Source organism: Cibotium barometz, chromosome 37, assembly GCF_041138505.1.
Source record: "Cibotium barometz isolate CiBa-2024 chromosome 37, ASM4113850v1, whole genome shotgun sequence".
Classification (NCBI taxonomy): domain Eukaryota; kingdom Viridiplantae; phylum Streptophyta; class Polypodiopsida; order Cyatheales; family Cibotiaceae; genus Cibotium; species Cibotium barometz.
In genome coordinates this window covers 15,148,985-15,175,822 of record NC_141082.1, presented here as the reverse complement: position 1 = coordinate 15,175,822, position 26,838 = coordinate 15,148,985, and the positions used below count along the sequence as shown (strand labels likewise).

The following is a 26,838-nucleotide window of genomic DNA, read 5'->3' as shown; positions in this document are numbered from 1 at the left end:
ACCATCTCATAATTCACAAGTGCTGAAGTCATAGTCACAGGGGACGGAGGGGACGGAGCCTTGGAACGCCGGGACGGCAAAGGGATGGGGACGGACGGACGTCCCCCGACGGACGTTTCTCACAGGGGACGGCGACGGGGACGGCGCAGGGACGGGGATGGCTGTCGGGGACGGCAGAGAGCCGTTGCGCCTGCCGTTGCGCCTGCCTGCCGCCTGCCTGCCCCTTTCTAGCCGTTTATGGCTGTTGGGCCTTGGCTCTTCTAGCCGTTTATGGCTGTTGGGCCTTGGCTCTTTGAGGCTTGGCCCTCTCTCTCTCTCTCTCTTGCCCTTGAGGCTTTCCTCTCTCTCTCTTGCCTATCTATATAAGAACAAGCCTCTACAAGGCTACAAGCACACACAAGTTCACAATTCTCAAGGCTCATTGCTCAAGCTTTCAAGGCTCAAGCTTCTTGAATCTTCTCTCTTCCAACTTCCAAGTTCCAAGCTCTAGGGCCTAGGCTCTCACCTCTCCCTCAAGCTTCTTGAGTCTTGACTCTTCGAGTCTTCCAACTTCCAAGCCTCTAGGCTCTCTCTCTCTCTCTCTCTCTCTCATTCCTCAAGGCTCTCTCTCTCTCTCATTCCTCAAGGCTCAAGAGTCAAGCCATCTTCAACCATGGCATCCTCCTCACGTGCCGGGGCTTCTCGTAGAAGGACAACGGGATGGACATGGTGGGAGGAGGCAAAATACAAAACATCCGTTCATGGAGGCGGTTCTCGCCCATGGGTATGCAAGCTTTGCCCGTACCGGCGAACGGGTGGCGCCGACAAAGTGCGAGCCCACCGCTTGCATGAGAGTGGGCATGAGGTGAGGTTTTGCACGAATGTCACGCCCGAGAAGAGATGGGAACTTCTTGACAAGCTTAGCGTCTACGAAGCGGTCGAAGTGACAAGAAGGACACCACGAGTGGCCGTGGATCCCGCGACGATGGGGAGAGGAACTCAAGCCTCTACCATGGAGTCATGTGGTGGATCGGGATCATGCACACCATCACCTTCACCATCAAGTCGGAATGTTACTCCATCCACGACACCGGCACCCTCCATCTCCACGGCCTCTCAATCATTACGTGGCCCACGGCGACAATCTACACTTGGGGAGAATTGGAACCCCAAGTTGAAGGAGGAGGTGGATATGGCGGTGGCCCGCTTATTTTTCCACGACCACATTGCCTTTCAAGCGGCTAGGTAAGTGCAATCGATCATTGCCAATTCATCATTCATGTTTTCATCATCCTAGTCCCCTTCTCATAAGTAAATTACTTTCTTGAATAGGTCGGAATACTTCAAGGTCATGGTTAAGAAGATTGGGGAGTATGGCTCAACCTATACGCCCCCCTCATCCGAGAGCTTGTGCACTACATTGCTCGAAAAAGTGTGGCCATATATCAAGTGTGGTAAACACTGAGAGGTTTGATACTAAGCAGGATATGGGAATCTAGGAATGCTATACTACACAGGGGATCCAGCTGTGACTATAGCTCCATAGGGAGAGTAAGGAATCTAGTGGTAGAAGGTCTTGTACTAGCAAGGACTAGGGAGAGAGGGAAGATTAAAGCTACTGTGGATCTACTGCTTAGGAAGTCCATAAGCTCCAATGTTCACCTTAGGGTGCTGTATCTTTTTTGATACTTAATATAAATTTCTTTGCATTAAAAAAAAAAGAATAACCTTATCGTGATTAATGAGTCATGACTCAATGGACAGTCCGGACAGCCTCGCTTCCCAAATGTGAAATGCCACCACACGCCGTTTCCCGCCAGTACATGATTCAGTTGCTGCTTCCTCGTCACTCTTCCTCCTGACTCCCGAGAGCCATGGGAACCCCCGCGCAGGAGCTTCCTCCCGCCCGCAGCATGGACTTTACCGTTATCTGCCGTTTCCTCGAGAGGCTCGAGAAGAAAAGTCATCTCACAGGAAACAGGGCGGGCAGCGTGGAGCTTCTTGGTCGTCTGCTCGAAGCTGCTCGCAGATATGGAGATTTATACGCAGTTGTGCGCCTTCTCATTCCCAAGGTACAACACATTTCTCTGTTTATTTTTCTTTGGATCGCTTTGCAAGCGATGAAGAGGTAGGGAATGCCCTGCTCCCCGCCATTCCCTGCCCGGAATGGGAGACCCGGGACCTGAGCCCATTCCGTGCCCGGGAATGGGGGAGGAGGGCATTTCCCTCCCGTCATGCCCCCGGCTCAGAAATCGAGTGGTTTGGCTTGAAATGTTTTTGCATTTTGATTGGATAGAGGCAATCTTCTAGATTTCCAATTGCTTGCAAATGTTGAGGTGGCTATGATTGGCGGAGCTTCTTATTCCATTAGAATGCTCATGTGATTAAGGGCTGTAATTGGTTGACAAGCTGGAACTGCAAGGCTAGGCGCATGTCGTATTAGAGAAAGCACATACGAATGCAAATGTGGCTCAAGAAATGATGAGCCGCATCAGGCGTCACAGTTGTGGGGAGTAAGAGGAGCTGGAGACACAGCACATTTCATCATTTCAGCATACTCTGGCGATAGTGACAGGAAAGTACACTTGGCAATGATGGTGTTGATAGTGACAGGAAAGTACACTTGGCAATAAGGGAGTACAACATCTGCATGCTCTGGATTTCCAGGTAACCTGATTTGGTGGCTGACGTTCCTTCTCTGCCGACCACAGTTGTGCTGAGGTTCCCAATGAAACCTCAGTAAAGCACAACTCTTAGAGCAGCTTTCCATGGCCTCTGATGATTGCAAACAGTGAGGTCCGCTTCAAATGAAGGGAGGAAAGCATACTTTGTTTGAAAATATGGTGATGATATTCTATCTGAATCAGCTCTGAACGAGCATATATATTGACATGCGCATAGAGCAGCTTTTCTCTTGACTTTGTAAGAGAATACAACTTGTGATGTATACGGAAGAACACTCACAAGAAGTAGGATCTTTCACAACACAAAACTTTAAAACTCAAATTGCACAGAGATTGAGAAGAAAAATGTATTACTGAAGTGATACAATAGATGGCAAATCCCCACACCTGTGAAGGGAGCTTCAATGGTTGATCTGGAATTGCTAAGACGGGGGTTGCATGCTAGTAGAAGCTAGGGAGTAAACTCACAGTGATGACTGATGTACTGTATGGAGAAGGGGTTGGCCGTGTTATCTATATAGGTCTATATCCGTGGGGCGGCTGTGATATGACCACGTAGGTCCACGGTCATAGTCAGTGCCACCGTACACGGTGTAGACTCAGCCCATAAAGATGTACTAGAATCTGCGTAGTAGTCATCCGAGCTCCCACGGTCATCCGGGCTCACCTTGGGCTCCGTTCGGGGCTCGCTATGTCAAGGACAGTGTGTGGACCATTATGAGATAACGGTGTAGTGTAGCATGTAGCCTATTTGGCAGTGTGCCAAGTCTAATCCAAGCCGTCTCTAAACCATATGGCCTCATAGGTTGCTGTCCCTTGTGAGCCCTGGTCCGGGACGAGTCAGCCTAGTTTCACTTTAAGCGTCGAGGGTTAGGTGTAAAAGTCTTGTACATGGTCTTGGTTAGGTGTGCAAGTTGGGCATATGGGGTAGTGCCAATCCGTACTGTGTGTCACCCTCTAGAATGATGATAGGTGTTCCGGGCATTGAAAGGCTTGTAGCTAGATGCAAGGGCACCTGGGAGCCTATAGCTACATTTAAAATTGCATAAAGTGTAGGGGCAAAGGTTTACCCATGCTGCCCCACGCTTGGGCCACTTGGGGCAGCCCATGGGCCATAGCACTGGCCCACAAGAGTCCATAGCATGATTGGCTAGCCCTTATAGGACGTAGGCTTAGTCGGCTAGCCTCTAGGTGGCAAGGGCCACTGTCGGCGGCTAGCCTCTAGGAGGCATGGCCATAGTCGGCCAAGCATGGAGGGCTCTCAGCAGCAAGGCAACTAGCCTTTTGAGGCCCCCAGAGCAGTTGGCTAGAACATGGGCAGCCATACCATAGGCGGCGAGCCACTTGGTGGCCACATAGGAAAAGGCGCCTTCGTTGTTGCTTATGAAAATAGGTTGTGGGATTTAATAAACAGGCCGACCCCTCTTGCAGCCCACCGACCACCAATAATGAGAAGTATGTAAGCATGGGCTTGTTTAGGGTTTTTACCATCTCATAATTCACAAGTGCTGAAGTCATAGTCACAGGGGACGGAGGGGACGGAGCCTTGGAACGCCGGGACAGCAAAGGGACGGGGACGGACGGACATCCCCCGACGGACGTTTCTCACAGGGGACGGCGCAGGGACGGGGACGGCTGTCAGGACGGCAGAGAGCCGTTGCGCCTGCCGTTGCGCCTGCCTGCCCCTTTCTAGCCGTTTATGGCTGTTGGGCCTTGGCTCTTCTAGCCGTTTATGGCTGTTGGTCCTTGGCTCTTTGAGGCTTGGCCCTCTCTCTCTCTCTCTTGCCCTTGAGGCTTTCCTCTCTCTCTCTTGCCTATCTATATAAGAACAAGCCTCTACAAGGCTACAAGCACACACAAGTTCACAATTCTCAAGGCTCATTGCTCAAGCTTTCAAGGCTCAAGCTTCTTGAATCTTCTCTCTTCCAACTTCCAAGTTCCAAGCTCTAGGGCCTAGGCTCTCACCTCTCCCGCTTATTTTTCCACGACCACATTGCCTTTCAAGCGGCTAGGTAAGTGCAATCGATCATTGCCAATTCATCATTCATGTTTTCATCATCCTAGTCCCCTTCTCATTAGTAAATTACTTTCTTGAATAGGTCGGAATACTTCAAGGTCATGGTTAAGAAGATTGGGGAGTATGGCTCAACCTATACGCCCCCCTCATCCGAGAGCTTGTGCACTACATTGCTCGACAAGGAGAAGCGCATTGTAGAGCAAGCGGCCGACAACACAAAGCGGCAATGGGAGAGGAACGGAGTCTCCCTCATTGTGGATGGATGGAGTGACACCCGCAAGAGGAGTATTCACGGCATGGTTGCATATTCCTGCGGAGAGATGTACTTCATCTCATCTCATGATGCATCCGGCACTGGGAAGAGCGCGGATGTGCTTGCGGCGGAGTGGGCTACCACCATGGAAATCATTGGCCCCGAGCATGTAGTGGGCTTTGTTGCGGATGGGGAGCCTTCCAATAGGGCGGTGGGAGCTATTCTCCAAAGTATGTATGGACATGTCACGATGTCCTTTTGTATGGCTCATTGCCTAAACAACCTCCTCAAGGACATCGAGGCATTACCATGGATCAGCCCGCTCATTGAGGAGGCCAACACCATGGTCTCCTTTGTCCTCAACCACCAAAGACTTCGGCATGAGTTCAACAAGAGGTCCTGTCTCTCTCTCCTCAAATATTCCGACACCTGGTTTGCCTACAACTTTCTCATGTTGGGCCGGTTGAAGGATTGTAGCGGTGCTTTGAGGGGGCTTTTCCTTAGCGACGAGTTTGTCGCCATGCAAGAGTCCCATACAAACATTGGCCAAGAGTGTAGGCTACGAGCGGATGACGCCTCTTGGTGGGAGCGTGTGAAGACCATAGATGCTATGGTGAGGCCCATAGTCCACCTATTGAGGATTGTAGACGCTATGCAACCATGCATAGGCAAGGTCTACGAGGCCATGGATCGCATGATAGAGAAGTTGAAAGACTTCGTGCCTGACGAAGACAGATACGAGGAGATCCATGCCTTGTGTCTAGGAAGGTGGAATTCCTACTACTCTCCATTGCATGCAGTAGCTTATGTGGTGGACCCAGAATTCCAAGGCAACAAGCAGGAGAGCGACCGGGAGGTGAGCGCTGGATGGAGGATCATCTTGGATCGTCTTGTGCCTGATGCATCGGTTAGGCACAAGATCAGGGACCAGTTTTCGATGTACAGGTCATTTCATGGCTCCTATGGCTGTCATGATGCACAGGTTGACCACTCCAAAGTTGGTGCTGCTCTATGGTGGGAGGACTTTGGTTCAGATGGACTGGAGCTGCAGCAGCTTGCCATCTGCATACTTAGCCAGGCCGTTAGCTCCTCTTGCTTGGAGCAACTTTGGAGTACCTACAGCCACATTGCCTCTAGGAAGAGGAACCGACTCGGGGTAGAGCGTGCCAATGACCTTGTCTTCGTCAGCGCGAACTTGCGAATGCTTTGCAAGAGCGTGACCAAGAAGGCAAATTCCTTCACCGAGTGGAAGATGAGTCAACAAGAAGAGCAACAAGAGGATGAGGTGTAGGAGCAGCATGCCAGTGAGGATGAGACTGAGGATGAGCTTGATGCTTCTTTGGCACAAGCTACCCATGACCATGAGGCGAGCACTTCACGTGGATGATCATTCATGGATCATGATTCATGGACCTTACTACTTAGCTCTAGCCTCTAGCCTCTAGTCTTCAGCACTTTTTTGTCATTGACTCATTTGAGTCCGTCCATGTATTTTGCCTCCTTAAGGCATAGTCCTGACTCCTGAGTCCTGACTCTTGAGTCATGACTCATTTTGTATCTACTTAATTATTAATATGACTCAAAAGCTTACCATTTTAGTGTAAATTTGTGCTCATTTTGATGTACTTCCAAAGTAGAATAAGTGTAGAGTAGAAAAATAAAAAAAAAAAGTATTTTTGAGTGCCGTTCCCTCCCCCGTCCCCGTTCCCTACTTATGGCCGTCCCCGTCCCCGTCCCCGTCCCCCGTCCCTTGTGACTATGGTTGAAGTGCTTCAAGGGCGAGGACAGCCAAGGGAAGTCTAAGCAAACAATGAACAAGCTGCAGATTTACAGCCAAGGTGGACCTACAGAGGGGCCCTTCAGAGGGTATTTGGGACCCAATCGTGTGTACTCGTCTTTGTTCTCCTTCTTCTCTGTCTCTCTCTCCCCCTTCCTCTCACTTGCACTCTTATCTGTGCTACATTGTGCAACCAAGGTGCTAAATATCGAATCAGAGCTTTGCCTTTTAGTGAAGAGATTCAGCCAAGAAAAAAAAAGATGCCCCCCCCCCCTCTCCCTGCTTGTGTGGTTTGTTTTCCGACACTGGTTGCACTCCCATTCCAATGTGACTCCTTTCCATGAAGGACGGTTGGTTTATAGCCTCTGGAAGTGACCCGAAATGGTTCACACACGCAGTGGGGGTGGTTTTATTGCGGTTAGGGAGAAAGTTGACCACTCCCAACGTGGCGAATTCCAACGATGAGAGAGAACACCAAACCCCTGCAGAAATATTTTCTTTGACGATTGCTTCTAGAAGTCATTAGTGGCGATACAAACACCATGTTCTAGGAATTTATGCACATCATAGCACAACAAGGGGAGTAGATGCGGGCGTGCACGGTATCTATACATGCCGTGGAGAAATGGATACCTCTGCAAGATATCTCGACACCCATTCTTCCCTCCTCTCCTCTGCCAATCATCACAGAGATCCCTTCCCAGATCCTTGCTTCGGCTATCTCCCTTACGGAGTTAACACAATGATCCTGTCCGTTACATGATTTACAGGTAAGGGAGGTAGAGTTTCGAACATAGGTGGTAGCCTATGCTGTTGCACACAGGAGGAACAACGTCGACATGTGGAGCACGAGCGATACCTTGCAGCTCTTGATGCAAGGAGAGTACTTGCCACTTCTTCGACTCACCTTCGCGAAAGGGTGAATTTTAGTAAGTCAATTTTGAACTCGACCCATAACTTTGTATTCTTGGATTCATCAATTTGAAGCCTATTTTGTTGTTGGTAGTAGGAAGTTGGATATAGAGAAGGTGGCATTAGCTAGTTGCTACATCGAAAGAGAAGCCATCTCTTGGTGGACTCATTAGGCCTAGGCAAATTCCAATTACAGAGTTGCTACTTGCGAGTAGGATCAATTTGTCACGGACCTCAAGAAGCGATTTCTACTGCCTCATTATCTTGAGCGACTCGAGGATTGCGCCATAACATGTAGCCAGTCCTCCAGTTTGCAAATAAAGTCACTCACTTGGTTTTACAACAGCAAAAATCAAGTGAGGACAAACGAGATCGATTCCTGTATTGTTTAGACACGTAAATCCAGTGGGATGTGTGCATGTTTGAACCACAGACTTTTGATTGGACACTTTCACTTTTGCAAAGTGTCGAGATGAAATACAATAATGGAAAACCAAAGACCTCTTAGCTCAGAGTAGCCAAGGCAGCCACTACCAATGGCAAGGGTTAGAACCAGACCCAGTCAAGGTCTACCCCGAGAGCTTGTGGCTTCTAGAACTCGAACAATGGACCTTGCCTTACTCCATACTAGAAGGCTCTGGCCAGCAAGACGAGTGGTAAGCTTAGTCTCAGAGAGCATGAACAAGATAAGGAGGGGTGATGTTTCTTGTCATACAAAAGGACATACCTCTAAGGCATGCTCTAAGAAGATCCCTGTTGAGTCCACTACCCCAACCTCGATAGCTTCTATGGTGAGCTAGCCTACCACATTGACCCCTTGGTTGTTGCTAGTTCTCCGGCTTCCACTTCTTCGGTTGGTGAATTGCTCAAAACATTTGGCTACATAGGTGGCCAAAGAGTCGTCATCTTGTTTGACGACGGTAGTACAGAGGACGTGATCACGGAACAAGACGCTCAGTGAGTCCATTTCTCGTTGACCTCGGTAGATAAGAAAGTGGAGGGATTTAGCACAGGTATGACAACGAGCATTAAGTTTGAAGCTCGTTGTGCTAAATTAGTCATCTAGGGCACAAAATTTGTGCGTGATTTCATGGTTTCCTCTCTTGTAGGTGGAGACATCATCTTAGGGATCTAGTGGTTTCACAAGTTCACTCCAGACATTGACTGGGAGTAGCACACGTTCCGAATTACATAAAATGTATCCAAGGCTCCCGTGATCATTAAGTGTGGACCAGGGATACCTAACTTTCTAGTCGTTAGCCATATCTAAGCTAAACGAGAGATTCAGAAAGGTTCACAATATGCGGTGATCTATGTTCAGACCACCCAAACAGTTACAAGTGCTTTGGAGAAGTACAAGGCTTTGCATGATCAGTTCCAAAAGATCTTTCTTCGGGATAACTTGCCTCCTAGGCTTTCCCCATCTAGTGTTTCATGCGGAAGCTTTGAGAGTCTTCTTTCAGCCCTAAACACCACTTAGAACATGCTGATGCAAAAAATGCAGACAGAAGAGAGAGAAGAGAGAGAGAGAGAGATGGTTGGAAATTCCATATCTTCATATGGTACAAAAAGGTACATAGGTTCTTGCAGCCATGGGTTGCCTTCCATGAAAAGGTGGAAACACCCAAAACAGTTCCAAATCCTAGACCCACTCCATAAGGGAGTGAATGAATCTAACTATGAGCATTAGTGCCTTTATATAGGCCCCTTGGACAACTAGAGTGCTGGCCGACTGGTCAAATTCAGCATAAAAGTAGAGCTGACTTGTTCTCCATGCAACCAACATCACATTATGCAGCCGACAGCAGCATCTTGCACTTCTACGCAAACGACAGGTCTTCCTTGTCCTCCTCCTAATCCAATACTTGCCAAATCTGCACTTCATGCTCCAAAATCCTTGGTTCTAATCTCTTTTTCTGGCTGCCCCTTCTGGACTAGCTTCAGAGAACGTCCATGGCAAATCTTGCACATGACATCTAGACTAGAGGACCACAAAATTGATCTCTCCAGGTTCGGAATCCTTGAGCAAGTTTCCATATCGCCTGAGCAAGGCCATGGAGACAGAGTTGGACGGTCAACTCCACGGATTGTTGCAATCTAGTTTTATATGCACTAGTGTGTCTCCATTCATAGCTCTGATCCTTTTTGTAAAAAAGAAGGATGGATCCTCCCGACTTTGCGTAGATTATCGGGTGCTCAACAAGCTGATAATCAAGAGCAAGTTCCCAGTGCCTCGGATTGATTACATCTTAGAGGGGTTGAATGGAGCTAAGGTGTTTTTGAAGATTGACCTCAAAAGTGGGTACTATCAGGTATGAATTGTGGACGGAGGACATCCCCAAAACCGCATTCCAAATTGAGGGGGCCCACTTCGAGTTCATGGTCATGTCCTTCGGTTTAACAAACTCCCCAGCTACATTTAACCGCATGATGTTGCAGGTTTTCAGGGACTTGATAGGTAAGTGTGTCTTCAACTTTTTGAATGACATTGATTTTTTCAGCTACAGAAGAGCAGCATGACATTGACGTAGAAAAAGTGATGAAATTGCTGGAAAGCAATGAGCTTTATGTCAATGAGAAAAAATCAGAGCTTTATCTATACGAGGTTCATTACCTTGGATATATAATCAGTGCTAAAGGCATCCGATTAGACCCTGCAAAGATTTTGGAAACTACATATGACATTCGGTCATTTGTGGGCATTAGCCAGGAATATTCCACCCACATCAACAAGTTTTCTGATGTCTCGATAGCTCTCATTGAGCTACTTAAAGGTGTGAAGACTTGGAGCCAACGGATTCACATGACCTTGCGTGGATTACAAGCTTTCAAGGACCTTAAGGTTACATTATCTGGGGACCCTTGTTTAGTATTAGCCTCCTAGGATGACCCTATTCTGGGTGATCTCACCTGTCTTGTAAGCTGATCCCTATTGAAAAGAACTACTCGGTTTATGACCATAACTTCTCATGGTGATACAAGCCCTAAAGCATTGGAAGCATTTTCTTTATGGGCATGACTTTTAGGTTTGCACGGATCACCAGGCTTTGCGTTGGCTTTAGGCTGTGCCAACTGCAAATTGGAGTGATCGTCTAACACTGTTGATTTTCCAGTAGTTTGGTGGAATGATTGAGTACCTTTTGGGCAACGAAAACCTAGTGGCCGATGCCTTGAGCAAGAAAGGAACCATGTCCCACATCCAATCCACATGGATGGATCTTGTTGGTATAGGACTAGACGAAATGAAGCATTAGTATGCGGATTCCGTGGAGTACTCAGTGGGAATAGAATACTCAATGGGAACAGGCATTGGTGGACGCCACAAGACCATGCCACTTTTTGATATGCGATGGTGGTTGGCTTTTCTACAAAGGTAACCTTTGTGTATTAAAACAATTCCAAGTAACTCTTCCCACGATGCCCATGATGCCGGTACTGGCAGTCATGGGGGCATGAACTCGACTTTGGAGAAACTAGAGCAGCAGTTTTATTGGCCTAGAATGAGGCAAGACATGTTCACTCATGTGCAATACTATTTGGTTCGTCAAAAAGTGGAAGCTCTTCATGGGAAGAAGATTGGGTTGCTACAACCATTGCCTATTCCCGAAGGACCTTTTCAAGATATCTTGATGGATTTTGTGATGAACCTACCATCCAGTCCGGTTAAGTGTAATACGCAATGTTTGACGATTGTTGATCGTTTTAGCCAGTTTGTTATGCTTATTCCTTTTAGGGCTAACGTTACCGCTGAAGATGTTGCTAGGTTGTATATCAGGCATTGGTACTCCATAGGTGGCATACATAGAACCATTGTGTCAGATCGAGATTCCAAGTTTACCAGTCATTTTTGGAGGACATCATTTGATAACTTTGAAACTAAGTTGAATTTTTCCAGTGCATTCCACCCACAGACGGACAGCTAGACGGAGATTTACAATGAATTGCCGTGCTCAAGTGTTGTGGTCATCACGACCAACAAGGTAAGTGGGAACAATTTTTGCCTTTAGTTCAAGCTGTGTTGAATGGCTCTTTTTCTTCAGCTAATGGCAGGACTCCATATGGAGCATCATTTGGAAGACTATTGCAGTCTTTTTTGACCAGGATGTCGTCCTCAGTGCTTGAAGCTAATAGGTTGACAAAGTCTTACTAGGAGATTTCGGAGTCTATGAAAGACAGGTTGGCTGAAGTGTTGGAGGTGGCAATTCGCATAGCTACTCTCGGATTGTCGCATGACTGAAAGTTGTGGTGGATTATCCCATATGTGAGAGCATGGGAAGTCAAAGAGCCACATATAGGGTGTGGTTGTCATAGATATCTTCTCGACCGGTTTTTTTTTGGGGGGAGCAATGGTTAGGAGATGGGAGTCTAGTCACCGACTTGCTCAGTGCCCTGGGGTGGTGTGCGTGCTGTTGCTGATACGTGACTTTGACACTAGCCTCTGTTGATTGAGGTGCTTGAATTGAAGAAGGGTGTTGGAGGTGGCAATTCGCGTTGCTACTCTCGGGTTGTTGCATGATTGAAAGTTGTGGTTGATCATCCCATGTGCGAGAGCTGTTAGAAGTCATCTCCTGTCTAGATTTATACACCAGGGCCTTTGTTGTGGGTGTGCCCGCCCTTATGAGGTGTTTTCCCATTTTTCCCCACTCTCCGTATTTTTCCCCTATTTTTTCCATTTTTTCTGAGGCTTGGGAGGGCTGCCAGAGGGTGCCGGGAGCAGTACAGTGCTGGCCGACTGGGTGTTTATCAGTCGTGGGCACTCTTGTTGCTGGCCGACTGGTTTTCATCAGTCGTGGGCACCAGATTGCTGGCCGACTGCATTTATGCAGTCATGGACCTTTTTATCAGTCGTGGGCTTTTCCTTATGCTGGCCGACTGCCCTCTAGGGAGGTATATATAGGTCCTTAGCCCCCATACCTCATTTGTATCATTTCTCGGGATCTTCTTGTGTATATAGAGCAGAGTTACACGCCTACATCTCTCTCTCTCTCTCGTGCTGTTTTTCTGCCTGCGTTTTTGCTCGTGTTCCCAGATTTGGTCATCATCTCCGCTGCGTATTCTGACATGGTATCAGAGCCCTAGGCTCTAGATAGTTCTTGGGATTTGTGTGAGCAAGAGGGGGACTGTTTTGTGGCTGATTGGTGGACTGTTTTGGGCTGATCGGGAAGAGGAGAAGCAAGAGGAAGGCGGGCTGATTTGCTGGACAGCCACTTGCAGGTATTAGTTCTTCTTTGTTCCCACCCACCCACCCTTCTCAGAGTACATCCCCGCTATGGCAGATCTGTTTGAGATGGCCGAGAGACATGTGAAGATCCCGACACTCCCCACGTTCCCGGTGGACCGCCAGTTGGACGGGAGCAACTACGGCATATGGAAGGTGATGATGGAATCCGTTCTGGAGTCCTACGATCTCGCCGATTTCGTCGTTGTTGGTGTTCCACGGCCGGAAGTAGAGGAAGGGGAGTTACCGTCAACCCGAAAGGACCGGGAGGCCCAGACGCAGATGTGGGATCGTGTCAACGCCAGGGTCCGTTCGTTTATTTTCCTCAACTGCACACCACAGGTAATCAATCATGTAAAGCACATGACGCTGGTCAGAGGTATATGGCAGCATTTGGCCTCACTTTACAACAGGGTATTGCCCATGAAGAGGATTTCCTGGGAAGTACAGATGCGGGTTATGAGCCCTGCAAAGTCGGCGACGATGCGGGAGCATATTAACAAGCTGCAGGCTCTTCAGCAGGAAGTTCTCCAGGCTGGGAAGGAGATATCGTCAGAGGACATGGCCATCACGTTGCTGTCACACTTGCCCTCTTCATACTCAGCATTTTACTCGTCTTTGATTACCAGTGGCAGGCTCAGCACCATCACGTGGGAGGAGCTTGTGCCCATGGTCCTAGACCAGGAGGAACGATTCACGAACCCTCCTCAGGGTGGAGGTTCGGAGGCCTTAACTGGCCAACGATCGAAAGGCCGTAACTCGGGGGAACAAAGGGAAGGCTTCATCGGAGAAGTCTTCTGAGAAGAAGTCCGACGCTGACCGGCGAGAAGCTGAAGGCAGAGAGGACCTGTAATGATTGTGGCGAGAAAGGCCACTACTGGAGGCAGTGTCCCAAGCGGAAGACCGAGAAGGGTGAAGATTCCTCAGCAGCAATCATGAAGACTCCGGCTTTTGTGCACCTGAAGGTGATGGACACCGATGCTTCATTTTCTTCAGGCAGGGAGGAGATTGGAGGACTCTCCGCAACGGATACTCGGGAGTGGATTCTCGATAGTGGTGCTTCCCGGCACATGACTCCTTCCTGTTCCGGTTTACAGGATCTCTGCAGGTGTTCTGGTCATATTCTTACTGGGGATACGTCCACTATCCCAGTTCACAGTGAGGGCAGGATGGAGATAGTTCCCGATGGCAGAGGGGGGAAGCATTCCTCCCGGGTGTTGTATGTTCCGGCACTTGGTTTTCATCTGTTGTCAGTGCATCAGGTTTGCAAGACTGGCGTACGGGTGGAGTTTGATGAGCATTTTGTTGCTCTCCGGGACAAAGCAACAGGCCAAGTGGTTTGGGAAGGTGGAGTGGAGAATGGAGTTTATAGGCTTTCAGCACTCTCTCTCCCAGGTCCTCAGGTTTGTGATGAGTGGCAGTCTGGTAATGGCCACTTGTGTGTGGATACGCTGCAGGTGCGGGCTTTCCGGGACCAGATGGTGGATAGCTTGCCACTAGACGGCAGCAGTTGGCAGGAACTTTCCAGTACTGATGTTGGTAGTTCTTGTGTTCGTGAGTCAGAGGAAGCTGAACAGGTCACTTATGCTCTGATGTCTCGTCGTGTTCGGGACATAGAACTTCCAGTAGTTGAGGATGTTCTTTCCACGGGGACCTTTCGGAAAGCCAGGCAGGTGCTTACTTGCAGAAGGAGGTGGTTTCTCCAGGCTTTGTGGTTCCGGATTCAGAGGGGGTGGTTGACAGGTTTCATCAGGTTTCCAGGACTTGTTTGTGCACCGTAACAGGTGTTGATCCTTGTGAGCAGTGTGATGTCTCTGTGACTCAGAAGCTGTATGGTTCATTGATCTGGTTGATGGACACCGGATTGGACGGGAGCTTCCTGATGAGGCAGTTGAGCTCTTGGTTGCAGATGTCTCTTTGTGAGGCAGGATTGCGTTTCCTGTGGTTTCTGCAGCATGCGAAGGATCATGGACTCTTGTACACAGGAGGGGGATTGTTGGATGGAGTCCGACTCCGCGGTTGGAGTGACTCGGTTTGGGGAGGAGATCCGGACACGAGGAGATCTACTTATGGCCCAGGAGCAGTTTTACGGAGCAGGAGGAGGTTACATTGCAGGTTTGGGCTTCCACTGGAGGAACCCATGGTCATCCAGAGGCACTTTGTTCGTGAACAGATCGTTGCTGATGACATCTTGCTAGAGTTCTGTTCGACGGAGGACAGTACGGTGGACCTCTTCACGAAGTCGCTCTCTCAGGATTTGCTCAGGCGGCACCCCAGCTCCCAGTGGTTGGTTACACAGCCAGGAGCTGAGAGGGGGTGTTAGAAGTCATCTCCTGTCTAGATTTATACACCAGGGCCTTTGTTGTGGGTGTGCCCGCCCTTATGAGGTGTTTTCCCATTTTTCCCCACTCTCCGTATTTTTTCTCCTATTTTTCCCATTTTTTCTGAGGCTTGGGAGGGCTGCCAGAGGGTGCCAAGAGCAGTACAGTGCTGGCCGATTGGGTGTTTATCAGTCGTGGGCACTCTTGTTGCTGGCCGACTGGTTTTCATCAGTCGTGGGCACCAGATTGCTGGCCGACTGCATTTATCCAGTCGTGGACCTTTTTATCAGTCGTGGGCTTTTCCCTATGCTGGCCGACTGCCCTCTAGGGAGGTATATATAGGTCCTTAGCCCCCATACCTCATTTGTATCATTTCTCGGAATCTTCTTGTGTATATAGAGCAGAGTTACACGCCTACATCTCTCTCTCTCTTGTGCTGTTTTTCTGCCTGCGTTTTTGCTCTTGTGTTCCCAGATTTGGTCATCATCTCCGCTGCGTATTCTGACAAGAGCATGGGAAGTTGAAAAGCCATATATAGGGTGTGGTGGCACCTTGTCATAGATATGACCTCGGCTGGGTTTTTTGGGGGGAGCTGTTAAAACCCTAAGATCTCTCTAGATAATTGTTATGCATAAAACATGCATAAATCAGGCATAAACTCAACCACCCAACCACCCCCGAGCCCAAGGGATGCACACATGAATCATAAATGAAATACATCATACCTCTACCTTGATGTCCCATACCATCAAGAGGTATAACACAATCCAATAGCATATAGCTATAGTGTGAAATGGTAGGTGAGTAGATATGGACCTCTACACAAGAGACCATAGCATAAGCCTCCAAGCCTCCAAGCTTCCAAGCCCCCTTGAGTGTGCCCCATGCCCCTATTATGTAGGAGGGCCCTCAAGTGACTCTTGACTTTCCATTCCTCATGTGTGACCCTTGGATGCCTGACCCTAACCTTAACCCTTAAGGTTAGTCCTAACCCATGCTCCACTAGAGCTTGTTCCCATGCTCCCATGCTCACAAGCCTAATGTGGGTTAGCCTCCACACATAATGTGTATATAACATAGCACACATAATGTACATATAACATACTTCCCCTCTCTCAAAACATTGCACTCTTGCAATGAAAAGAAGGAGAACTGCACTGAACAATCTCAACCGACTCCCAAGTCGAATTCTCAATTTTCCTATCTTTCCACCTTATTTTAACCTCAGGGATTAGTCAACTACAAAGTTTCCTTTCCTTGAATTCAAGTACCTTATCAGGTTCATGTGGAACATAGGATAATTCATCGACTTCAACGAGTTCTTGAGGAGTAACTGTGTCATCCTCACCTCCCAGTTTTCCTTTCAATCTATCGATCTGAAAGACTGGATGAACTCTAACAATTGGAGATAGTTTTAGTTCATACGCAACTGTGCCAATCCGATATATATCTCGAAATGGACCACAATATCTAGGAGATAAATTCGAGCATTTTCCCATTGACAAAGTCTGAAAAATCTTTAGGAACATTAAAAAAAACCAACGCTCCTGGTTCAAAAGACCGAGATGAGCATTCCCTATCAGCATAAAACTGTGCCCTATCATGAGCACTCCTGATAGAATCCCGAGCTTCGGTCAGAATTTCTTGCATATCTCGCAAGAAATCCCTCGATGCATCAAGCTCGATGTCCTTAAGACTGACATCAATAGGTGCCCTGGGTTGATACCCATACATAAGTATGCACGGACTAAAAAATAATAGCCATAAATTTAGAACTGTTATAGGCAAATTCCATCATTGGAAGATATTTTCCAATATGATGATTTTCTAAAGACATGCACGAAGCATATCCTCTACAATCTGATTCATACACTCTGTTTGCCCATCAGAATACTTCGGATGATCAGATCAATTCACATTCAAAGTAATTTCCTTGTTGTAAACCATTCGGAATAAAGTAGGAAAACATGGCATTATAACAGCAGAAACCAGGGATTCATCGGCGCCCCGACATACCCACATCTGCATATGGAATAATCGACGTCTCGAGTTACCCATATCAACATAGAGAATCATCAACGTCTCGATGAGTCACATATATCCATCCGTAAACCTATCAGGTTGATTGTGTAAATCACCTAAAGTACGGAACTAAAGAAAGAAATGCCAACAAAGGAAGAATCCAAATTTCCTTATCCGAACACAACAAGATAAACTTGTTTGAACTCTAAAGAAAGAGATTTCAACAAGTGAAAATGCCGACGAGATTGCCCTCATCATAACATGTAGGCTATAGATAAAAGAAGTTTATCTAGAGAATGCCCACACTATAACTTCTAGTGAATTTAGAAAATAAGATTGTCTTTGAATGTTGAGGTCAACATGCTAAGTGATGTAAGCAAAGCAACAATCTTGAGTCCAAATTATCCCATAAGATAATATATGTGAGGGATCCCTAGCGTCCCATACCACCATGATACCACCCATACATACCTTAACAATTTGAAACTCCCTAGTATGCCGTCTAGGAAAATATGAATAAAATCCTGTTAAAAAGGAATAAGATGGCCTTATCCAGACTTTCACATACTAAAACCTGTCTCTATATACTTGAGACTACATCAAGGAATAAATCCTTCTGAGTACATCATTAGAAAAGAAATTGAATTATCGGCGCCTTTCTAATGATAACTACCCAAAACACAATAAAGTTAGGGTAGGAAAATAACTCACCTAGATATATAAGCAACTAGGTATCCGAGTTGGAATATATACAAGAGTATAAGAAATATACTCCAAAATTATGTGCAAAAAACGAAGGCAAATGCTACCTTCAAAGCACCATAGTTGATCATAAAAATCAATGCATACCATCTAATGGACATAAATCATGCCAAAAGAAGCATTAAAATTGGTGGCCAACTCATCAATCCGGAGTATATGAACTTATGTTGTTCAAATAAAACTCCAAAGTAATAAAGTGAAACACATGTGTGTAGCACTCAATAAAAAACCCCTAGACACAAGTGATCTAGGCAGAACCTGATGAGTCCATAAAAACTTGGAAAACATCCAATAAAAATCCACCAAAACAAACCGATCAACTAACCCATGATAGAGGCTTAAAAAATTAAGCACAAACCACACTTAAATAAGTGCAAAATAAATTATCATGGAAACGTGTCAAAGGTGAAACACACTTTGAACGTAAATTATAGCCATCAAAAGAAATTAAGGAACATGTCCAAAAAGAATGGCTAAAAAATGGTAAAAAATCATGAATATATCGTTTAGAATTAATCCAAACATAAATATCCATTAATACGAGATATGATCGTATTAAAAATATGCGAATAACACGCATCTATCTAATGTCAGCACGATGAAACGTACTTCAACATTAAATAACCCTCGAAAATATTAATTTCTCGAGAAAAAGAATTATCATGATTTTTTTTCTAATTTTTCTAAATTTTACAGGGCCTCAAAATATAATAATTTTGAATTCCACCCAACCTATCCTATGGCATTCCAAACCTATATTTTTCCAGAAAATTTTTAGCAATTTAATTTGCCAAAATACCATTGATATTTTAAAAATACCAATTTTTAGGATTTCTAAAAATAATTTCTAGAAATTTCCTAATTTTCCCTGAGAATCCCATCGTTCACGAAATTTCCAATTCCGCCCGACAATTCTCAAATCCAATGAAAATTTTTAATTTTAATGGATTTTTCTAATTCTTTGGGTCAAAAAATATAATTTTAAAGGAATTTGAATGGTCACGGGCGCCCGAACGGACACACCACATGCCAAACACCAACCTCACATTTTTCCAAAATTTAAAATAACCTTTGTCTAATTTTCCACTAATTTTCAAGAATTTTTTGAAATTTTTAATCAACCCCGAACGCATTTAGAATACGAACGGTCAAAAAATTTCAGAATTCCAATGGTTTTTCCGGAATACGGAAAGCCAAAAGTTTTGGGAAAATGAAAAGACAAAAAAAAATCGGAATGTGAAAGGTCAAAGGTTTCCGGAATACGGAAGGTCAAAAGTTTTTCCGGAATTTGGAAAGCCAAAAGGTTTCGGGAAAACGGAAAGCCAAAGGTTTTCCGGAAGATGAAAAGCCAAAATTTTTTCAATAAGAAAATTCCAGGAATTTTTCAGAGATTTTTTTTACCTCAAATTCCAAATTTTCTGAATTTTTCAGGCTTTTTTTTTTCAAGCTTTTTTTCTTGAAAAATATCAAAAAACTCTTTTTTTAAAAATAAAAAACTCATTTTTTAAAAAAAATGAAAAAATAAGCTTTTTAAGCTTATTAGCCCATTTTGATTTTTTAGGGGGGGGGGCGTTTTTCCGCCGGCGGCTGCTGCGCAGCCCCCCCCCCCCCCCCTCCCGTCGCCTGCGCATGGAGAGAATGAGAGAGTGAGAGACTCTCTCTTCTCCCCTCTCTCCTCTCCTTCCTCTCCAAATCAAACTCTCCTCCAATCTCTTCTCTCTCTCTCTCTGTTAAACAGAGAGATTAGCTTAATCTTCAATTAAGCTTTTTAATTAAACTTTCTTTTAATCTTAATTATAATTAATTATGATGCTTGAAAATCATTTTAAAGAGATTTTTCACCCGGAAAAGAGAAAGAAAAATCAGATTTGAGAGGCGGAGAGAGTCCCACGCACACGGGAGAGCAATTTATGCATCAACACGCTGTCCCCTACTGAATTTCAGTAGAAATTGACAGAAATTTGATCGCATTCCCGCGGAAAAAACCCGCAAAAAATGTATAAAAATACATTTTTAATCATAAAAATGCTCAAAAAATCCCTAAAAAATTAGGAAAAATTTCTAAAAAATTCTAGAAATTCAGGGAATCCATCCTACAAAAATATCCACCATAAACTTTATGGTATTTTTGTAAAAAATTCCATTAATGCTCGATTTTAACCATAAAAAATAGGGAAAAATAGCATTAACTCACGGTATTCCCCCGCAACGTCGATTCGTCCATTGAATTGTAGTTACACATGTTCCAATCACCAAATCGATGATCCACGTGCAATTCATCAACACAAATCAACAAAAAATAACATTTTATTAGTAAATATTAAAATTTACTAAAAAAAAATCAACAATTAAATAGAGATTGCTCTGAAACCACTGTTAAAACCCTAAGATCTCTCTAGATAATTGTTATGCATAAAACATGCATAAATCAGGCATAAACTCAACCACCCAACCACCCCCGAGCCCAAGGGATGCACACATGAATCATAAATGAAATACATCATACCTCTACCTTGATGTCCCATACCATCAAGAGGTATAACACAATCCAATAGCATATAGCTATAGTGTGAAATGGTAGGTGAGTAGATATGGACCTCTACACAAGAGACCATAGCATAAGCCTCCAAGCCTCCAAGCTTCCAAGCCCCCTTGAGTGTGCCCCATGCCCCTATTATGTAGGAGGGCCCTCAAGTGACTCTTGACTTTCCATTCCTCATGTGTGACCCTTGGATGCCTGACCCTAACCTTAACCCTTAAGGTTAGTCCTAACCCATGCTCCACTAGAGCTTGTTCCCATGCTCCCATGCTCACAAGCCTAATGTGGGTTAGCCTCCACACATAATGTGTATATAACATAGCACACATAATGTACATATAACAGGAGCAACGGTTGGGAGATGGGAGCCCAGCCACTGACGTTGCTTAGTGCCTTGGGGTGGTGTGTGTGCTGTTGCTTTGCATGACTTTGACATAAAGCATAGGAGGCCTATAGTCGACAAGCCAACAAGGACATAAGAGGTGAGCTTCTCGGAAGAAGATTGGGTATATCCCAAGATCATGAAGCAAAGGTTTAAACAGGTGGGCAAGCGATGCGCAAAGTCATCGTTTCGGAGCTTCGAATCCTTGCCCATTCTAAAGAAGATCAATGAGGTCTCTATGAAGCTAAAGCTATCTCCCAATTGGACCATGCATGATGTGTTCCATGCTAGTTGGTTGAAGCCTTATATTGGACATCCTCTCTCTGATGTCCATGATGAACATGAACCACAGACATAGTGGACGAAACTGACGTTATGGTTATGAAACAGATCCTCTTGCATCGTTTCAAACACGAAAAAGAAAGGCGGTTTTTCACGAAGTTTCAAGACCGAGGGACACATGAAGCAGTGTGGCTTGACAAAAATTTCTTCGAAGATTGTCCGGCATTATTGACAAACTATTTGAGGCTTTGTAGCTTCCGTCAAGTTAAGCACAAGGGGATGTCATGTGCATCCGCACTTGGATGCCACATGGACATATCTGTACAACATGCATAGAACCTGGAGTGATAATTGGTACCTTGTGAGCCCCAGTCCGAGACGAGTCAGCCAGGGTTCCAGTCTGAGCGTCCAGGGTCGGGTGTACAAGTCATGTACAGGGTCTTGGTCAAGTGTGCAAGTCCCGCACATGGGGTCATGGGATTTAATAAATAGGCCGACCCCTGCCACCGACCAGCTATAATGAGAAGTATATGCATGGGCTTGTTTAGGGTTTTCACCATCTCATAATTCACAAGTGCTGAAGTGCTTCAAGGGCTAGGACAGCCAAGGGAAGTCTAAGCAAATGGTGAACTTGAAGGTCAAGAATCAAGACACTACAGGCTGCAGATTTACAGCCTAGAGAAAGTCAGTCTTTTTCTCATCATTCAATAAAGCAAATACACTAGTCTTTGGTGGGGGCCCTTCAGAGGGTATTTGGGACCCAATCGGGTGTACTTTGTCTTTGTTGTTCTTCTCTCTAGCTCAGTTCATTTGCAGAGAGCCAGGGATGCAAAGCCTCAAGACAGGCTAGCTTTCGGAGTAGCTACTCTACCCTTGACGACATCTTCACCCTCCGTGTCATCATCGAGGAGGGTAGAGCACGACACTAGAGGATTTACTGCTACTTTGTGGATTTCCGCAAAGCTTTTGATACTATACCCGAGCCCGCCTCTTACACCGTCTACAGGAGATCGGAGTCCCATCTGACATGGTTTGGAGCATCATGGCCCTCTATGAGTCCGTCACCGGACGAGTGAGAGGCCCAGGAGGTACATCATAGGAGATTTCCAGCACTATTGGGGTGAAACAAGGCTGCCCTCTATCACCCACTCTTTTCGACCTCTACATTGATGAGATCTTGAGCTTCATTGATGGATTAGGCGGGACTGGTCCCACACTGGCAGGCATATTGATCCCCATACTACTTTATGCAGATGACATTGTCCTCCTCTCAGACTCAGTTGAAAGGCTTTAGAGGCAGTTGGATGCCTTACATGACTTTTGCACTCAGTGGGACCTCTTTGTTAACCTTGGTAAAACCAAGGTAATGGTCTTCAATACCTCTCGCCTCATCACATCCAGATTGAGCTTCACATATAGAGGGGATCATGTGGAGATTGTCTCATCCTATGTCTACCTGGGTGTCACTTTCAGTGGCCCACGCTTTACCATGCTTCCCGCAACACATGCCAGAGTGTCGCGGGGATATGCAGCCTTGAGCTTACTTGAGCGGCAGTGCTTCCAGGCACATTTCCAGGAGCCTTGGACGAAGGGCTGGCTTTTTGACACCCTTGTCACACCAACCTTGATGTATGGAGCAGCTTTCTGGGGCCAGATTTATTTGATGAGGATTGGCAGCGAGTTGAGAGGCCCCAAGTCATGATGTTCTCCCATATGATCCGCAGCAAACCATCAGTCCCACACCAGAATACCCAGGCAGAGTTTGCTGCAGCCCCAATGGTAGTGGAGGCACTCTTCTAGACAGTCTCATACCTCCATCGCATCAGTCACATGGATCCTCACAGGCACCCGCTAGTTTCCACTTGGTTCTCAGTATATGGGCTTTGCATGGACCGCCTACCCCCCCCTTTAGTACAGTTTGGACTCCCCTTTTCTCCGGTTGTCTCACAAGGATACCAACCGGGTTATCCGGTTAGATCTTCCTAGCCTCTACACACATTGCACATGGATCACACCCCCGGAGCTCCCCACGAAGATGCACTTTTACAAAGACCACTTCCTCACACTCATTGAGGATGGATTCATCTAGCAGCCGGGCTACTTGAGTGTTCACATGTCCCATGCCATGCGGATTGCGATTGGTCAGATACGGGTTTCTTCCCACCGCCCTAGAGTGGAGACAGGTAGAGCTACGCGCATCTTCAAAGCCGGGAAGCTCATACGGACACCCAGAGAAGAGAGGAGAGGATCTACTGACTATGCCACATAGAGGTTGAGACGGAGGAGCATTACAGATGCCGCTGCCCAGTATACTATGAGATTCGTGGGAGGTTTCATAGTCTATTTCGTGAGGGATTTGGTCCACTCTCCAGGATCATTGACTTCCAGGACCAGTGTTACCTGGGCCTCTTCCTGCTTGAGCTCCGCAGACACAGGGACGCCTTCTTGAGACACAGGCCGCAGCCACCCCACCCCCTCCCTCGGCAGCCAACCATCACCAGTTTCTTCCGGACCCAGGAGGTGGAGGACACCGACATAGTGGATCTTGTGGACCCTCCACGAGCTGCTCTGGACCTACCTCGCCTGAGAGGAGTTACCTCGGACCGAGCCTTTGCACTCCGGCGTGCCCGACGCCCTCGACCCCCCCCCCCCCCCCCCCCGTCAGCCACGATCACCTCATCAGCTCCAGATCCAGGACATGCTCCACTGCCATCGAGCTACCTTTCCACGTGACATAGCTGAGGGAGACCTCTCGGCCATACTCATCAGTCCCATGCTTGACATTTTGGAGAGTGGTATACCATCTACTCGGAGTTGATGTTGCTCCCATGTTTTTATGTTCTTAGTATTCCATGATGAGTTTCCATGGACAGTTTTGTATCACCCCAGTGAGATAGCTATATTTATGTTTTCTTTCTGTTTTATTTTCCATTCCATGATGAGATATGCCATGGACATTATTGTATCACTTTGGTCTCATAGGCCCATTAGGTCTTTAGTAGACGCTTAATATGCAGATTGTGCCGCGAGGAGGTGGAGACTGAGGATCACTTTGTATGTAGATGTAGAGCCCACCAGGGGGTCAGAGATAGATATGCAGGATTGTTTGAGGAGCACTCTTCACTACATCAGTTGATGGAGGCCTCGGACCAGCGACAGCTTGGCAGACTACTACTAGAGCTTCATAGTTCTCGAGAGAGACTCCTCCAGACATCGGCTCCCACTAGGGGTGGGAGACAGTCCCAGCTCACAGATTTCTTCCAGAGAGCTATGCCAGTGCCAGCTGATGTACCACGTGGGGTGACCGCACAGAGAGCAGAGGAATTGAGAGCCAGGAGGAGACCTAGACAGACTGGACATAGAGCACCCCGACTCCATCACCGAGATATAGCAGCTATCCGAATGAGACACCAGATGGAGACACAGGAGAGGCTAGCTCGCTTTCATTCAGACTCAGGGTACATGTTCATGCCATTCACAGCCTCAGCATCGGCGATGTATGATATCTTATATCCCTCTTATGGCACTGGATGGAGTTAGACATAGATCTGCATAGCATGCTTGTACTACCCCTTCAGCATATAGAGATGCATCTTGCCTTAGCACTCCATCCACATCCCCACCCCCCTTATATTGTTTGTATATGGGCTCCACCGATCCATGATGATTCACAGTTGTATCCAGACACATGCACACTTTTTCTTTTGTTTCTTTTCTTCCGATGACCGGAAGAACACAGTTGTATTATTTTTTTGTCTCATAGGCCGACTTTGGCCTCTCGTAGACGTTAATATATCTTTCTTTCTTTCTTTCTCTCTCTCCCTCGCTCTTGCACTATTATCTCTGCTATATTGTGCAATCATCAGGAACCAAGGTGCCGAATATTCATTATCAAAGTATAATCCTGTCTGTAAGCTTCTACATGTTACACCCGGGTTGCTCAACCATGGCTACTTATAATGGGGGCCGTACAAACATGAGCTAGCCGATGCGTGGACAATACAATGAGAGTGGAGCATTGATATCTAGCATGTCCTGGGGTTGTGGGGTCCAAATGGGCGGGCACCAAGACATGTTTAGATGGGCCTAGAAGCTATGCCATGAACTCGAGTCTCTTGTTTATTCTAATGTTAGCTGGGGTTGGTAGGGTTCGGTGGGTTAACTTGGAGTTGGACCTGACCTGGGGTAGCCGACCACAGCCCACTTCGCATGGCCTCTGATTGTGTGGATGAAGGGTATTAATTGGAAGTGACATAGCATCCATTTGAATATGCATTTAGAGCGGCTTCTTATGGTCTCTCATTGTTCACAATCTGTGAAGGTTTTTGGTATGGAGGGAGGAAACGTCAGTGAGATGTATGTTAACATGCACACAGAGCATCTTTACATTGCCTGACCATTCGCCTCGTGGGTTCACCAGCGTGATGTGGAGCGGCAACACTACAACATGAAGGAGAATGCTCTTGCTGTCGTCTTGATGCAGGCCCTTGGTATAGCTGCTGACTCTAAGGATGGCCTGCTGTTGAGCAATTGGAAACGGACAAGCAATTCTGCTGCAGGTGACTTCACGCGGATAGCCATGCAGGTGATATCTGGTGGCCTTCATCAGGGTTTAGAGTGTGGCTCGGTCTGTATATTATTAGGTCATACAATCAGGGCATCATCTCACTAACAGGATTGTGTTGCAGGTGATTTCTCGGCGTCAAAGACAAATCACGTCTAAGCTCTCTGTGGCTGACATCAATTCCATGCTGGATAGGCTTGCTCAAACAACAAAAAGGTATACTTGGCTTTTGTCATTGCTTTTGCACATTCAAGAAGCTGGCAGCTTTTGTATTTGCATCACCAAAATGTTCCATTCTCTGGCAGAAAACACAGGGTGGATCTATTTAGGGAGCTTCTGGAAAGAACTGCTTCAGTGGAAGTCAAATGGTTTATTCGCATTGTTTTCAAAGGTGACATCTGGATACACCAACATCCTTTTGCTGCACTGAGGTTGCAGAATCAGTGGATCTGCTTGTGGACTTTCTAACCATAAACTGCTTTTAGAGAAAGGTGATCCTGGCACTAGTAGACTATGCCAATAAGAGGTAGAAAACATTATTTGTGGCACAAACCTACCTCAAAGGGGGGATGTGTGGCTTTTGACTAAGAAATGTCTTGGTGGTGAGCGTGCTGTCCTGTCTACAATGGAGATGGACCAATGTTGCAAGTGATAGATTGCAGAAATTCTTGTTTATCACACACATAATATACAGTATCTATGTATAATGCTTGCAACCTGAACAACAAGCGATATTTGGATATGGTCACTAGATGTAGGCACTGGACTGGCTAGATGGTCTAGGCCTTCGGTTGAATTGTAGGTCTTTTCAGGTTGGAGAGGAGTGATGGTGCCTTGTGATTACGGCTAGGTTGGTGTATGCATAGGACCTAGCTCAGGCTAATCCTAAGCTTGACATCAGGCTCAGGCTATGATTCGAGAAGATGGAATGAATGTGAGAACGACTAATGTGGCAATTATGTTTTGATTGGGCACCCCACCTGAAAGTCAGTGTCCTTTAAGTGGTAGTCTGGTTGTGTGAAGACGGGATTGGGAAGGAATTGATCACTCTTGCTAGAATCTTATGTCTAAAGGGGGTCTTGTATGGAGTGTATCTTGGTGGTATGGGACGCTAGGATCCGCTACA

The 26,838-nt window shown here is 46.4% G+C and overlaps 1 protein-coding gene across 1 annotated transcript; it reads left to right on the top strand.

Moving 5' to 3' along the window:
- Nucleotides 1-1,819: 1,819 nt before the first annotated feature.
- On the top strand, nt 1,820-26,838 carry LOC147616981 (DNA ligase 4-like). The gene is made up of 4 exons (XM_086776324.1): nt 1,820-2,051; nt 25,569-25,733; nt 25,837-25,928; nt 26,018-26,838. The coding sequence occupies exons 1-4, from the start codon at nt 1,854-1,856 to the stop codon at nt 26,178-26,180; spliced, it is 618 nt and encodes a 205-aa protein (XP_086632450.1). The 5' UTR covers nt 1,820-1,853; the 3' UTR covers nt 26,181-26,838.